Below are 15,457 nucleotides of genomic sequence, written 5' to 3'. Positions count from 1 at the left end.
ACACACCACACCTCTCCAACCCAGCTCCCATCATTGTTCCAAATGGGTCGCAAGCAAAGAAAGGCCACCACCTAGCTGCCAGAAATGGCAGAATCAAGGACCCAGAAGGTAGACCCAGCTGAAAGATGCAGGGCTGTTTCGCCTCATCAGAGCACTGCAGGGAAGATCTCCAAATCCCACCCCCCATCAATCAGCCTACTTATCCTATAGCCTATCTCTGGCTCCCTAAAGGGCCAGCCTGCTTGTTAACTGCCATGCTGGGCTGGGCAGCTAACAAGCAGGAGAGTCCCCTCCTCTGCATGCCCCACTTCCCACACCACCCTGAGGAAGGGAGACCAAGGCCATAGCCAGCTACAGCTTCCAGGAAAGATTCCAAATAGAGCCAGCCTGAGCCCTGACTCCTGAGGAAGTATCCTTTGTTCTTTTGGGAGCACAGAGCAGCATCTAGTGGCCCTTCTGGGCAGCACAGATTACATAACTAGCACACAGCAGGGCAAGAGAGCCTCTGCTTCCAGTGTCAGTAGAGCCTCATTAACAGGTTAAGTCAGCCCTGGCACCAGAAGGCTAGAGCCCAGAGGGAGCCCAGGTGAAGGAGCCTGGGCCCAGGCCAGCCCGTGGCCAACTGGGCAGTTGTGCCTAGACTCAGCTCACAAGAGGCCAAGGAGGGGGGGGTTTGCGGGGGGGGGGGCAGAGGCACAACTGCTGTTCCTGGAGGTCTAGAGCAGCACTGTCCAAGAGAAAACAGAATGAGCCACATGGATAATTTAATAATTTCTAGTAGCCACATTTAAAAAGTAAAAACAAGTGAATTTTAATAATATATTTTATTTAACCCGATATACCCAAAATATTTCATCACATTTATAAAAAAGTTATTGAGATATTTTACATTCTTTTTGCACACTAAGCCTTAGAAGTCTGGTTTGTGTTTATACTCGCAGTGCGTCACAGTTCCAACTAGCCTCGTTGCCAGGGCTCAGCCATAGGTGGCCAGCGGCTACACATTGGACAGCACAGGTCTAGGAGGCATCGAACAAGACCCGCAAAGGGAGGAAAGGGCTCTGCTCCAGCTGTGGGTCTCTTTGGAGTACCTTTTAAAAGGCCTTCATAAAAGCAAAACTCTTTCCACAAGGAGACTACAGAGAGATACCACACTAGAACTGAATGACTGAACTGCTTAGACTGAAGAAGGGTTGGGGGCCACTTGGAAGATTCACTCCTGGGGTCTGAAATCACTACTTTTGAAGATTACAAAAGGAAACTAAACCACAAGTGAATGTCAGGACTCCAGACACTCGTATTTGCTTCACTTCAGATGACCCTCCACACCACAATCACCTACCAAGGAAGAAGCATCCTCACCAAGTAGATGAGGACACAGGCTCAGAGGATCTTACCACCCAAACCTTCATGAGCTCATTGGACTATGTTGCCTTGGGAAAAGAGATACCTAAATGCCATTTCCAATTTCAGACCTCACAGACCAACTTTCTTGCCCAAAGCCCACCAAGTTTAGAACACAAATTTAGCTAAGGAACTCCCCTTAATCAAATGAGATAACAGCTTTGGCCAGATTAGAGGGCTAGGCTATTGCTGGGCTACACAGAGCTGTTTAGGCTTGCTCAGAAGCCGTCCAGCACTCAAGAAAAGACACCTTTTGAAAAAAAAATTATTTTTATTGGAACTCATCTGAACATCAGATATACCTGGTGTTGGTTAGCAAGAACCGTTTGTACATTTGATATTGATGGTGCCAAACCAAAACAGTGACTGGACATGATAGGGACAGATGTTAAGAACAAAAACCTGATTTTGGAGAAGAAAATAAAAGCCAGTCAGATTCAATGAAGATGCAAAACCTGGTGCAACAAAATCCTTTTACAAAATATAAATTTATTACGAAAACCTGAAAGGATAATCTGAGAAAGATAAAGAAAAAGAAAAGGAGGCCAGCAGGAGGAGGCAGAAGGGAGAGGAAAAAAGACACATAGGAGATGAGAGAAGAAAATATCGTTAAGCACAACAAAGGTGCAGAAGCTTACCTGCCCAAATGGCATTAAAGCCTTGCTATGAAATCGCATCAGAAAACAAAGCATGCTGACATACAGTGCTCTACCTCCCATCTGTTCGAGTTCTAAGAGGTAAATAAAGCAGCTCCCTGGGAAGGGGACATGAGGTTGCTCAAAAACCCAACAAGGAAAAAAATTTTTTTAAAAAGAAAACCATACCCCACAGTCCCATTTCCCATGTTCACTGTTTAAAAGGAATAAATCCATCTGACAGCAGGAGAGGAGTGGGAGAGGGAGCAGCTGATGGATTTCAGACAGCCCAACTCCTCTGGAGAGGAGAGAGAGGAAGGACATGTGATGGTCTCCTGGTTGAGAGAGAGGAGGGAGAGAGACGGGAAGGGGAAGAATGGAAAGGAGAGGGGAAGGGCAATAAAAACACTGACATCTAATCTAGTTTACTGTGTTAAAAAAAAAAGCCACATGCATAGCAGGCCCCCTGGGGGCTAAGGGCCCACACTGCTCCCCGTGTGGCCGTAGTGGACACTAGCTCCGGGCCTTGTCCCCATTCCTTCACAGGTCAGAGTGGAGCTGTGGAGGTGCTGCTGCTGCTGCTGCTGCTGCTGCTCCTGCTGCTGCAGTGGCGGTGGCGGCGGCGGCGGGACCTTCAGCTAGTCTGCTGGAGCCAATGTCGGGGGGGAAGGAAGGGTGGACAGGCCGTATGGCAGGGGAAAGAACACCAAAATGCCTCATTTCAAATAAAAAAGAAAATAGCAGTCTATACACAGTTGTTTGTTTTGGTTCAGTACAAACAGAATAAAAAGTCATTGCTTTTGATGGTCAGCAAACACCCAATTCTGAAGAGCAGAGGTGACGCCCAGCAGGTGGATTAGGGCCCCCAGTGGTTGGCGGGGTGCCTGGCTTTGTGGCCCTCTCCCAAGAGGCAGAGAGCACAGCTTAGGTAGTGTAAGCCTTTTTCCTTTTATTTAGAATAATCTTTTTTTTTTCTTTTTCTTTTTTTTTTAAGCAATTTCCCCACTCCCAAGTTGGGCCAGTATAGATTACATGAAAACTGGCACACCTATTGGCTGGAATACAGATGCACCAAATGAGGATTTAAAAACGTTCTGAGCGAAAAGTAGAACAAAAAGAAAAAAAGAATCTCCTAGCATTTCCCCCAAGGTTTCACTCTCCCGCCACACACACTCTCCAAAGGACCGCTACAGATCCAACTCTGCAAGAGAAGACAGAGCAGTGTCAATCAGGAAGCCGTGAGGACACCAGGAGGAGGTTTTCAGTCTCAACAGGCAGAAGACAGTGCTGCCCGGCCCTGGGTCCCGGAGCCAGCACTCACCTATGTCAGTTTCTTGGCTTTATTGTAGAGGGAATCCACTACTTTGCTCATGTTCTGAATTGTTTCCAGAGCAGCTTCATAAGTTTTATCTACTGGGGGTTCATCGAAAATAATCAGGACACCCTCCCCCTGGTCCAAAATCCCTGCAGGAGACACAAGGGCAACCCAGGTAAAAGACAAGATTAGACACAAAAAGCATTTGTGAAGCAGCCCACTCCCTAGTTGCCTCACTTTCTCCAGAAAAGAAGGGAAACAGACCTTGGCTCCCTATCCATTTACACATGTTTATTACATATTCTGATTTCAAGGAAGCAGGATCAGGGTCCTAGGGAACCACCAGGGGAAACAAAGAGAACACCTCTCTTAAAGATAAACTTCTTCAACCATCTCATCACCACCAGTAGCCCCTTGCCTGTACAACTATTACTCACCATGAAATTTCTTGTCAAGGATCATCTGTGATAATTTCCTTTCCACGTCGCCCTAAAATCAAAGCACATAATTAAAGGGACCAGCATCCACTAGCCAGAGATCACCCTGACCAAAAAAATTTTACAAAAGGCAAACAGACTGAAAACAGTGACGATGCAACTCCAGCTCTGAGCCCACATTCCCCACAAAGAACCTTAGGAACTTCCAAAAAAGGCCTGTTAGGTACAAATGCCAGCCCCTCCACACCACCCTTTCCCATCCCTACCCGCTCCATGGCCTTGGGACTCCTTACCTTGGAGAGTTTGATGAGACTAGATATGTGTGCGATCTAAAAGAAAAGGCAGAGAGACACCAACACTGAAAGCTTTGCTTTTGCCTCCAATAGGAGAAGGGGGGAATGCGGGGAAAACTGTTTGCTGTATCTTATGAAATCCTACTGAATGTCTCTAGGAGGAAAGAATCTCCTTGGCCATGCTTAAGTCTCTTGTGCTCTGCCCATCTGCCTGCCCTTTATTGCTACAGAAAATAAGCACACTCCTGTCCCACACACTCAGTGACTACAAGAGGAGACTGCACTCACAACACATGCAATCTCACACACCTCTACCCCAAAAATCTCTCTCCTCAGTTCTTATTCATCCTATCAATAGAGGCCAAAGCTCTGAGTGGCCTGTTGCCCACCAGGCACACCCTAGAAAGGAAGTTCTGGACAGTAGAGGGAAGGGTGATGGCTATGGTGACGATGCCTAGCCACAAGCACTTAGAGCCCCAGGAGAGTTCTTACCTGTACTCGGGAAAAAGGCTCAATGACTCGAATCAGATTCTGTTCCAGTAAGTTATCATACAACTTGGCCAAGTGTGTGCTGATGATTGGGTCATCCCGGAGCTCTGCCCGGTAATCTGTCAGGGCCTGCCGAAAGAGCCAGTTACAAAGATTGGCAGAGAAAAGCACTTTGAAGTCAAGCTACCCCTAGCTTCCTAAGTAGTCTGCTGGCCCTTGTAACTACCATGGTTCAAGTTCTGGGATATCTGGGAAGATCAAAGAGAACCCATGACAGAAAGCAAAAGAAAAGAAACATTAAGAACTAAAAGGTGAAGGCCGGACATGGTGGCTCACGCCTGTAATCCTACCACTCTGGGAGGCCGAGGCGGGTGGACTGCCTGAGCTCTGGAGTTCAAGACCAGCCTGAGCAAAAGCGAGACCCCAGTCTCTAAAAATAACCAGGCATTGTGGCAGGTGCCTGCAGTCCCACCTACTCGGGAGGCTGAGTGAGAGAATCACTTGAGCCCAAGAGTTGAAGGTTGTTGTGAGCTATCACACCACAGCACTCTACCAAGGGTGACAAAGTGAGACTCTACAAACAAAAGCAAAAATAGAACTAAAAGGCGGGCCATCTTTCTCTCTGAAAGCCTCATGTCCACAGCTCAAACCATGCAAATCCCTAAGAGTAGCTCAGTATGTGAGCCAAAGTAACTACCCGAGCATTTCTCAGCAAGTTTGCCAGAGAACAAATAGGATCTCCAGGAAAAATAATAATACTGAGGTTAGGTAATGATAAATGCTGCATACCACAACTAGCTCTTGGAAGTTTTATTAGGATCAGTAGCATAGTACGGCTCTACAGTTAAAAGAAAACAAAACATTTCTAATTTTGTTTAGCCCTAGTATTTCCCAAACATAGGATCACAGAACCTTTCTTTCAAGGAATTACTTGAAATTGAACTGTCCCATCAAATATCCCAAACATTTGGATAAAATGATTTAGACTGATTATTCATGTGTATGGTTTACCTTTAGTCTTGGTCTCAGTATCTTAGCCTCAAGTTAGCTGTGCTTTAAGGTGTCAAAGGACACAAGCAAATCATGTCAAGTAAGGGATCACAGGAATTGGCAAGAACCCTCCAAGAAGATGATGAATCTTGAGGATAGTCAAGGACACATGGTCTAATCTCCATCCCCATTAAGTTCTCCTTTCTGGATCTAGGTTTCATCTTTGTTTTTCTTTCAGAGACAGGGTCTCACTCAGTTGTCCAGGCTAGAGTACAGTGGCGTGATCACAGCTCCCTGTAACTTCACATTCCTGGGCTTAAGCACTTCTTCAGCCTCAGCCTCCCGAGTAGCTGAGACTACAGGCATGTGCCACTGTGCCAGCTATACTTTTTAGTTTTTTTTTTTTAATTAAATTGGTAATTTTATTCAGAGTAACAGAGAAGTCCAGAACAGAATATATAAGTCTTACTCTAAGGCTTAGGCAAGTTCTCCTCTCATTTAGAAACTTCCCAAACAACAAGTAAAAGGCATAGGACTCAGAGAAATCCTAGAACACATCATCCTGTTGAAGTTTCTTTTGGCCAAAGGACTTATCTTTTGCCCACAGAGAAGAAGCAGACTTGGCATTTCTGGAGATGAAGTTATGAACACCTGTAACTATGCCATATGGAATAAGCACTAACCCTAGCGTCAAACCCTGATATGTAATTACTGTGTGACTTTGGGCATCCTCCTGAATCCTAGTGCCCTCAACCATAAATGAAGATAATAGATCTGTCGTGAAAAATCAAAGTAAAAAAAGAATGACATAGGTGGAGCCTGTGGTTCAAAGGAGTAAGGTACTGGCCCCATATGCCAGAGGTGGTAGGTTCAAACCCAGCCCCGGCCAAAAACTGCAAAAAAAAAAAATGACAAAAAGAACTGCAAAATATTACATATAAATTACATATAATTTACATCAATTCAGTAAGACTCACTGTACAAAAGTGCGTAACAATTTCTGGGTTTTGATATTGTACTGGGTAATTGGTACATAGGATCACTATATAATTTCTTCGGCAAATTCCTGTGAAACTATAATTTTAAAAAATTTAATGTCCCTCTCTTCCACCCATTCCCTACCAACCAATAACATGCTCACCTTTTCAAAATCTGCCAGTGATCTGTTCTTGCTAGCCTGAGCCACGCATTTTAATGCTTCTGTCTGAGAATAAAGAGACAAATTGTGAAAGTGATCTATTCTGTATACTGACATCCACCGAAAGTCTCATAAGCATTATGCTATGGCCATATAACCTCTGCTACAAGGAAGAACCCACCCCACCATCGTTCTTCTTCAGAGGCCTGGGAAGAAAAGCTAGAAATAGTGAATACCACTATGCCAACCAGTTTCCCTTTGAAACCTGAGATGACTTAAGAACACTAAGAAATAGAAGGTTTTTCCAAAAAGACAAGACCCTGATACAGCATTCTTCAGAGATGACAAGCTAAAAGGGAAAGTGACAAGAGAACTGTGAGTAGCTTTCCCCCTTCCCTACCTCCACATCCACCCAAACTCCTTCCTGCCTTTACACCTGATCATACCTGTGCTTTATCAAGATTCATTCTGCTAGGTTTGGTACAAACCATTGAACAAAACTTAGTTTCATTAGGCTTGAGGCATCAAAATTGAGGCACCAACATATTACATTGAATGTTAAAACTGCACCAAGAGATGAAGGTACAGTTGGTAGTTGAGAGCAACTTCTAACCTGGTTAGAAAAGGTGCCTGCTCAAGCTATCAGGTCTCCACAAGAAATTTGCAGTACTCATCTTTCTAGGAAACCAGCCTAACTCCTGCTTAAAAGCTATCATCAAGGTATAGGGACCAGAAGGAAGTCCTCTTCTATCAACCTAGGTACTTAAATAAGCACAGTGTCTTATATAGTGGACTAAATTCTACAAGGCTAATCATGACAATAGTTTGTCTCCAGCAGCTGTCCTAAAGAGAGAACAAATGCCAAAATGAGAAAAGCCTGAAACTTAGAGCTAGGTAAACCTAGTTCAAAGTCTGGCTCCACCATTTATTAGCTACCCAGCCTCATCCTAGCCACTGGACTTCTCTGAGCCTATCTCTACAACTCTATTACTAGTAAGAGTAGTATAATAGTAACCAATATTCTTGAGGTTAAAACTAGGAGCTGACCTGAAACTTTTGCTGATGAAATGCCAATTAAGGCCACTTGAAGAGAAGGAAGGAATCATCTGTTGTGGCCATTCCTCCAGAGATATAGTGAGATTATATAGAGAGCCAATCTGTCTGCTGTTTAGAGACAACTGCATTTGAAATCCAGAAAGATTACTTTTACTTTCGTGATAATTAAGCAAAGTACAAAAAGGGGATGGTCCAGATATCTAAGACATCATCTTTACACGCATCATAACTGTTCTCCTCAGTCACATTCAGACTTTCTTGGGCATTAGGTTAGCATAAAAAGTTCTCTTTTTTGCACCACACCCAAAATCAAGGCATGACTAGAGAAAGGTATTGATCGGAAGCACTCAGATTGAGACTCAAAACCTAGTTTCTGTACCAAGCAATCTGAGCTCACTATAGCACATATGCACCAGACCTTATCAGGCATCTGACTTGGAGAATCCAAGGTTCTATACTCTGCACATGTTAAATTCACAAGTCAGGTTCATGGGAGATAAATCATCTGGTCAAAGCTAAATGCACCCTAACTCACTGCAAATGCTATACAGTTCAGTTCTGTAAGTCCCTCAAACCACCCAATGTCCATATGAGCACCAAACACTGACTTTCCAGGCCAAGAATTTTACAATATAGGAAATACACTGAATGGGCTTAAGGGGAAAAAGGGAGTAGGTAAGAAAGAGAAAAGTAGAATGAAGCCCTAAAGAGCACCTGTCTCATCAAGCATCATGACTCTGACAACACCCAGGTCTCAAAGTGAACAGACTGCAGTCAAGGTATCCCTACCTGCCTCCCTGCATACCGAAGTGCAAGCTTCCCGCTCACCAAAGCCTGGACATCTTCTGGGCTAGAAAAAAAGACACACTTGGTCAATTGTTCCAGGATATTATGCTTCTAAGTAGAGGCTTAGGCCAATTTCTTTTTAACGAAATTCCACCATGAAGACTGTGCCCACAAAGGTGTCAGCCCCAACCCCTAAACCCACGTGCCCCTCACAGTACGGAAACTAGGTTTTCACATCTCTGGGCCAAAGTTCAGCACTGGAGAGTAGAAAAACTTCAAGCCAAACTGAACTTACCAAAATCAATAAACTCAACAAGCAGAATGGTAAGTATAAATTAAATCCTAGTATAACAGGTCTTATTAAAATATATCCCCTATGTAATCCAAAGATAGTCCTAGTCAATATTTCATCCCAAAAGAATGTAGATAATTCTGTAGAGTTTTCAGGAACAATCTGTCATATATTTTGTTGTCCACCTTTTCAAACCTGCCCTTAACCTTTCTTTCCCCATTTTGAGGGACCCAGTTGGCTGGCACTGGCTAATCTGTAATCTATTTCTTGACCCTCTGTCCTGTGCTCAGCATCTATGAGGACAGAATATTTCAAAGAGACAAGAATACTCCAAGAGGGGCTAGGAAGGGGATTTCTAAAATCTGACTCCTCTATTCTGAAAGACTAGCAAGCAAAAGGGTGCAGGAACACCTGCAATCCTCCCACTCTGCCTCAACCAGCCCCAGGGGCTGTGGCTGTTTCTTTAACTGGCTAAATTCCATGCCCAAGCCATCTCTGCCATGGCAGACAGACTTGGCTGAAGGATGTAAGTTCTAGTATTTCAGAGTTAATGTGCACCTACGTGTTGAGCATGATTTTGCACAGCAACATGTACTTCAGAGATGTAATGGCCTTGGGGCTATCAATGGAGTCATAACCTTCAAATGCCTCATAGAAGTATGAGTATGCAGTTTTCCAGTCCTTTTCCTCTGCTGCATGGATAATACCTGGGCATTAAAAAGAAAGGAATAAAAACCATATAAAACAATAGAACCATACAAGATCAGAACGGGGGGGGGGGGGTCTTGAAAATCTACCCCTACCATCAATTTATTGATGAGGTCAGGAAAGGAAAAAGGACCTCCTCAAAGTCACAGCCAGCTACTGGGAGCTGAGATTAGAATCCAGGTCTTTGGCCTCCTAGCTCAATATCATATTGACAATATAAGTTCTCAAAGGAGTTAGAGACTCAACTGGAAGGGGATCTTAGAAACCATATACTACATACCATCCTTCTACAATTCTCACCACCATTCCGTCCACGCTATCTTTTGGAGCCACTGGAAAAGGCCACATTTACCCTCTATGACATCACCATTATAGGTAAAGGAGTTGACCCCAACACTCCTAGAGTGTCTAAATGACCATTGTTTTTTTTTTTTTTTTTTTTTTTGAGACGGAGCCTCAAGCTATCCCCCTGGATAGAGTACCGTGGCATCACGCTCACAGCAACCTCCAACTCCTGGGCTTAAGCGAGTCTCCTGCCTCCGCCTCCCAAGTAGCTGGGACTACAGGCGCCCGCCACAACGCCTGGCCATTTTTTGGTTGCAGCCATCATTGTTTGGAAGGCCTGGGCTGGATTTGAACCTGCCACCTTAGGTGTATGTGGCTGGCGCCTTAGCCCCTTGAGCCACAGGCACCGAGCCATGAATGGCCGGTTTTAGTAACGACTTTAGGGTAAGAGCTTTTCTAAGCTTGACACTTTTACTTAAGCAGCTTTCCGGGGGTGTGGGGGGGGGGATCTAACCTCTCCTATTTTCATTTCAAATACTATAGAACCGCCATAGTTGACCACCTCCCTACATTAATCTCCTCCTCATTAAGTTGACCTAATTTTCTTTTCTTTTTTTTTTTTTTTTAGAGACAGAGTCTCACTTCATCACCCTCGGTAGAGTGCCATGGCATCATAGCTCACAGCAACCTCAGACTCCTGGGCTCAAGCAATTCTCTTACCTCAGCCTCCCAGGTAGCTGGCACTATAGGCGCCCACCCCAATACCGCCTATTTTTAGAGATGAGGTCTCACTCTGGCTCAAGCTGGTCTCGAATCTTTGAGCTCAGGCAATCCACCTGCTTCAGCTTCCCAGAGTGCTAGGATTACAGGCGTGAACCACTGCACCTAGCAGTTGACCTAATTTTCATAGACTGGACATGCACCACATTTACACATCAGTACAGCAGGCCTAGTTCCTTATGTTGACCACCTCCATATGTCAGTCTGTTACAGTCCCTTGGGTGGTCAACTTAAAGGCTTTACTTTATTTGTCATTTATGGATGTGCTCTTGCCTAAACGCAGTCAGTGCATAGATCTCACATAACAATGAATGAACTCTAGTACATAGCTAAGCACTATTTTTTAGGCTGATATGTTGAACTAACCAATCTTCTGCCATTTAAAGTTGAGTTGTCAATGAATTTAACTTTGAACTTGCAACGTATACTATCCAACCTACACTACCACTTGGGATAACAAAAATTCTTTCCAGCTTGAGAGGCATCTAGGACCTAAGATTCTATCTTTGTGTTAGAATCTTATGTTATCTTATCACAATTACATTGGCACTAATTGTGCCCAGCCTCATCCATTTGTTTAGCACAGTGCTTCCCATTTTTCACATCAAGACACATGTAGAATGGCCAGGCACGGAGGTTCATAACTGTAATCCTAGCACTCTGGGAGGCGGAAGTGAGTGGGTAGCCTGAGCTCAGGACTTCAAGACTAGCCTAAGAGCAAGACCCCATCTCTAAAAACAGAAAAACTAGCTGGGCATCATGGTGGGTACCTGCAGTCCCAGCTACTTGGGAGGCTAAAGCAAGAGGGTCACTTGAACCCAAGAGTTTCAGAGTGCTGTGAGCTAGGATTATGACACAGCACTTTACCCAGGGTGACAGAATGAGACTCTGTCTCAAAAAATGTAGAAAGTATTTAGCATACTGTAATAGAGTAAAAGGATGAAGCTGCTTATATACATGATTCCACAGAACCAATATTTTTAGTACGTATTTACCCCCCTGAAGCTTACCTATGGTGCATGGCATGCCAGCTGGGAACTTCTGACTTTCATTACTTATTGAGTGATATGTGCCATTCCCCAGCCCTTTTACTCTACCCAAAAGCCTCCTAATTTGGGCTGGAGGAATTAGATCCTTTTTCTCTTACTGCTCTTAAGTATAAAAGACTGGAGGAAAATCTGCCCCTCTCTGCAGTCAATGAGCTCCTTCGATAACACAACAAACTACTGATGCTGCTAAACTAAATGAGACATAAGTATGATTTAAAGGAGAAAAAAAAGCAAAATAAGGCCTAAGAACTGGTATGCTGTTTTCCCAAACACATTCACAAATAGGGTCTATATAAGCACTATGAAGTGTCAGGACTAGTATATGAGGTTTATTATTTTAAAAAACTAAAAAACAAAAAAACACTAACAACAACAACAAAAAATTAGACTGTCACTCACTCAACATAAACACTGATGACAGCCAACCACGTGCCAAGCACTGACACAGCTATTAAAGTACAAAGAAATACAAAGCCCTTAGGAGGCTTATGGTCTGGTGGAAAATCACCAAAATGGAGACAAAGAGATTAGCACAATAATATGTGCAAAGGAATATTTCATTGGTAGAGAAGTCCAAAAGCAGAGAAGCACAGAGGAGATTTTACAGAGGAAACATGTGAGTTGTATCTAGAAGGATGCATAGGAGTTTGCCATGGGGAGAGGTGAAAGGGGAATTCCAAGCAGAGAAGACAAAATAAACATAGAAAGGTACGGAAGGAGGAAATAGCTTGGAGTACACAGAGAATACAAAGTAATCTGATGACTAAGACTGAAAACCACAGATGAGGATGAAAAGCAAAGAATGCCTTCCTTTTGAATGTCATGTTAGGAGTAAAAATTAAGGTGAGGTAGGCGGCGCCTATGGTTCATTGCATACGACACCGGACCCATATACCGAGGGTGGCAGGTTCAAACCCGACCCAGCCAAACTGCAACAACAACAAAAAAATAGCCGGGCATTGTGGCAGGCGCCTGTAGTCCCAGCTACTCAGGAGACTGAGGCAAGAGAATCACCTAAGCCCAAGAGCTGGAGGTTGCTATGAGCTGTGATTCCACAGCACTCTACTGAAGGCGACAAAATGAAACTCTGTCTCTAAAAGAAAAAAAATTAAGGTGAGGTTAATGGGGAACCATTGGAGAGTTTTAAACAAAGGAGTTACATGATCAGGTTTGTATTTCAGAAAAATGACACTGAGACCAGTACAGATTGGGAAAGTGACTAGCAACAGTTAGATGAGTAAACGATGACTCTAGTAGTCCTTAATTAGACCAGTGGATTTTTGTAGAGATGAAAAAGAAAGAATAGATTTGGAGACAGACTCAACATGATCAGGTAAGTGGGTATGAGGGATGAGAGGAAAGAGTCAAAAATTACTCCAAAGACTATAATTTGATCAGCTAATTCAATAATGATACCATTAACTAAGAGGAAATGCAGAAAGGAATGAATTTGGTTTTTGATGTGTTTTGGGACTGAGCTACCTATGGGATATATATGTCCATTAAGCAGCTGGAAATCCAGATCTTGAATTTAAGAAAGGCTCGGTACCCATAGCACAGTGGTTACAGCTCCAGCCACATGCATCGAGGCTGGCGATTTGAACCCGGCCCAGGCCAGCTAAACAATGACAGATGCAACAAAAAAAATAGCCAGGCAGGGTGGTACCTGTGGCTCAAGGAGTAAGGTGCCAGCCCCATATATCAGAGGCAGTGGGTTCAAACCTGGCCCCGGCTAAAAAACATTTTGATTTTTGGCCGGGGCCAGGTTTGAACCCCCCGCAAGCCAGGCGTTGTGGTGGGCGCCTATAGTCCCAGCTACTTAGAAGGCTGAGGCAAGAGAACTGCTTAAAGCCCAAGAGTTGGAGGTTGCTGTGAGCTGTGATGGCACAGCACTCTACCAAGGGCAACATAGTGAGACTGTCTCAAAAAAAGAAAGAAGTTACTGAAGATCTAGATGAGGGGACCATTAGTATTATGTGGCAGCCTGAGCCATACAGAGCTCGGGATGAGGCCCAGCACCTATAGCTCAAGTGGCTAAGGCGCCAGCCACATACACCACAGCTGGCAGGTTCGAATCCAGCCAAGGCCTGCCAAACAACAACTACAACCAAAAAATAGCCAGGCGTTGTGGCAGGCACCTGTAATCCCAGCTACTTGGGAGGCTGAGGCAAGAGACTCGCTTGAGCCCAGGAGTTGGAGGTTGCTGTGAGCTGTGATGCCATAGCACTCTACCCAGGGTACAGCTTGAGGCTCCGTCTCAAAAAGAAAATGGGAGAGAACAGGAAGGGAAAAAACTAAGAAAGAACACTGAGGAACACCTACACTTCAGGGACAGTCAGAAGGAAAAGGAAACAGCAAAGTGTGGGGTGTGGCTGCTAATAATTAGTCAAGGGAGAACCAAGGAGACAATGTCAAGGAAGCCTAGGGTGTCTGGCAAGGTTGAGTTACCCACAAAGGTCAGAGATTTTGTTATTAATTTCTTTCAGGAGTCAGTAAAGGCAAAGTAAAGATACACTTTCAACTTTTTCAAGAAGCTTGACAGAAAGGGGAAGACGGTAATTTAAAAAATAAAAAGGGCTGTGGTTTTCAGCTGGGGCAGATCAAGAGAAAGAAGATCTGGGAGGAGAAAGACTAAAAACCAAGAATGCAACAAAAGACGGCTGGAAGATAGTGACACAAATTCTGTAGAGGAAAGAGAAGCGGGCTTGGTTAAAAATGGCTTCCATTTCCTCTCAGAAAATAGGATGCAAATTCATCTCTTGACCATAAAGACAGAGAAAAGATTTAATAGAGTAGTGGTTTAAACAAAAGCTACCAATTGGGTAAAGCTAACTACTGTGATAAAAGCTTTATATTCTTCATCTCATTTAATCCTCAGTACAATTATTATCGCCTTTTATAGATGAGCTAAAATTAAAGACAAATTAAGTAGCTTGCCCAGGTTCATACCCAGTCCAGGCTAAAAACTGGAAAAAAAAAAAAAAAAAAAACAACAATAACAAAAGTAGCTTGCCCAAAGTCACACACATGGAAATCACCTGAACAAAATGTTAACCTAGGAAAGCCTGATCCTAGGTCATAAGAGGCAAGTCAGGCAGGTATTATCTTTTACAGATGAGAAGAGTAATACGAGCTAGTCTTCTGTCTCCAATTCCAACACTCCTTCAATAATGATGCCTCCAGTAAAAAAACCCTGCTGATTACCAAAAAAAGCATTCCACCTGCCTGCCAATTCATGGCCTCCTAACCCCAGCACTCACCCACTCCATCAGAAAGCTGAGTACGACATTCAGCTAAAAGTGAAATAGCTTTCCTAAGCCATGATCTGAGGCCCTTTGGGGAAGTCCAATAAACTTTACGAAGGTCTCCAAGAATCAACACAGTTGTGTTTAGCCAATCCTGCAGAGAAATGCTACTATTCTAAGTGGCTAAGAGGAATGTTAGGGAGTCTTTTAAGCCTAAGTGAGACCTGTCTAAGATTTGGCCCCAACAGGTTGCCAGTTCAAGCACTGACAAGCATGTTAGTGTATTTTAGGCAGTTAACAGGAAGGGAGCAGCTGGTTAGAAAGGCAGGTTTCAAGGCAGGACACAGTGGCTCACGCCTATAATCCTAGCACTTTGAGAGGTTGAGACAGGAATATTGCTTGATGCCAGAAGTTCAAGACCTGAGCAAAAACAAGATCCCATCTCTACAAAAAAAAAGAAAAAAAGAAAGAAAAATTAGCTGTGGGCAGCATCTGTGGTTCAGTGAGTAGGGCACCAGCCCCATATACCAAGGGTGGTGGGTTCAAACCCAGCCC

The 15,457-nt window shown here is 43.9% G+C and overlaps 1 protein-coding gene across 1 annotated transcript in view; it reads right to left on the bottom strand.

The window, feature by feature from the left end:
- Positions 1-2,968: 2,968 nt before the first annotated feature.
- Positions 2,969-15,457, bottom strand: part of PSMD11 (proteasome 26S subunit, non-ATPase 11) — a 35,249-nt gene continuing 22,760 nt past the window's right edge. Inside the window, exons 6-13 of the mRNA XM_023517475.1 lie at positions 9,398-9,551; positions 8,547-8,607; positions 6,705-6,767; positions 4,577-4,702; positions 4,085-4,120; positions 3,792-3,843; positions 3,361-3,503; positions 2,969-3,240 (exon numbers count right to left, since the gene is read on the bottom strand). Of these exons, the coding sequence (XP_023373243.1) occupies positions 3,361-3,503; positions 3,792-3,843; positions 4,085-4,120; positions 4,577-4,702; positions 6,705-6,767; positions 8,547-8,607; positions 9,398-9,551 (635 nt within the window). The 3' untranslated portion in view covers positions 2,969-3,240. The remainder of the gene's footprint in view (positions 3,241-3,360; positions 3,504-3,791; positions 3,844-4,084; positions 4,121-4,576; positions 4,703-6,704; positions 6,768-8,546; positions 8,608-9,397; positions 9,552-15,457) is intronic.

Source organism: Otolemur garnettii, unplaced genomic scaffold, assembly GCF_000181295.1.
Source record: "Otolemur garnettii isolate 467f Iridium unplaced genomic scaffold, OtoGar3 scaffold00112, whole genome shotgun sequence".
In the NCBI taxonomy this organism is placed as follows: domain Eukaryota; kingdom Metazoa; phylum Chordata; class Mammalia; order Primates; family Galagidae; genus Otolemur; species Otolemur garnettii.
This window is presented reverse-complemented; position numbering and strand designations above follow the sequence as displayed.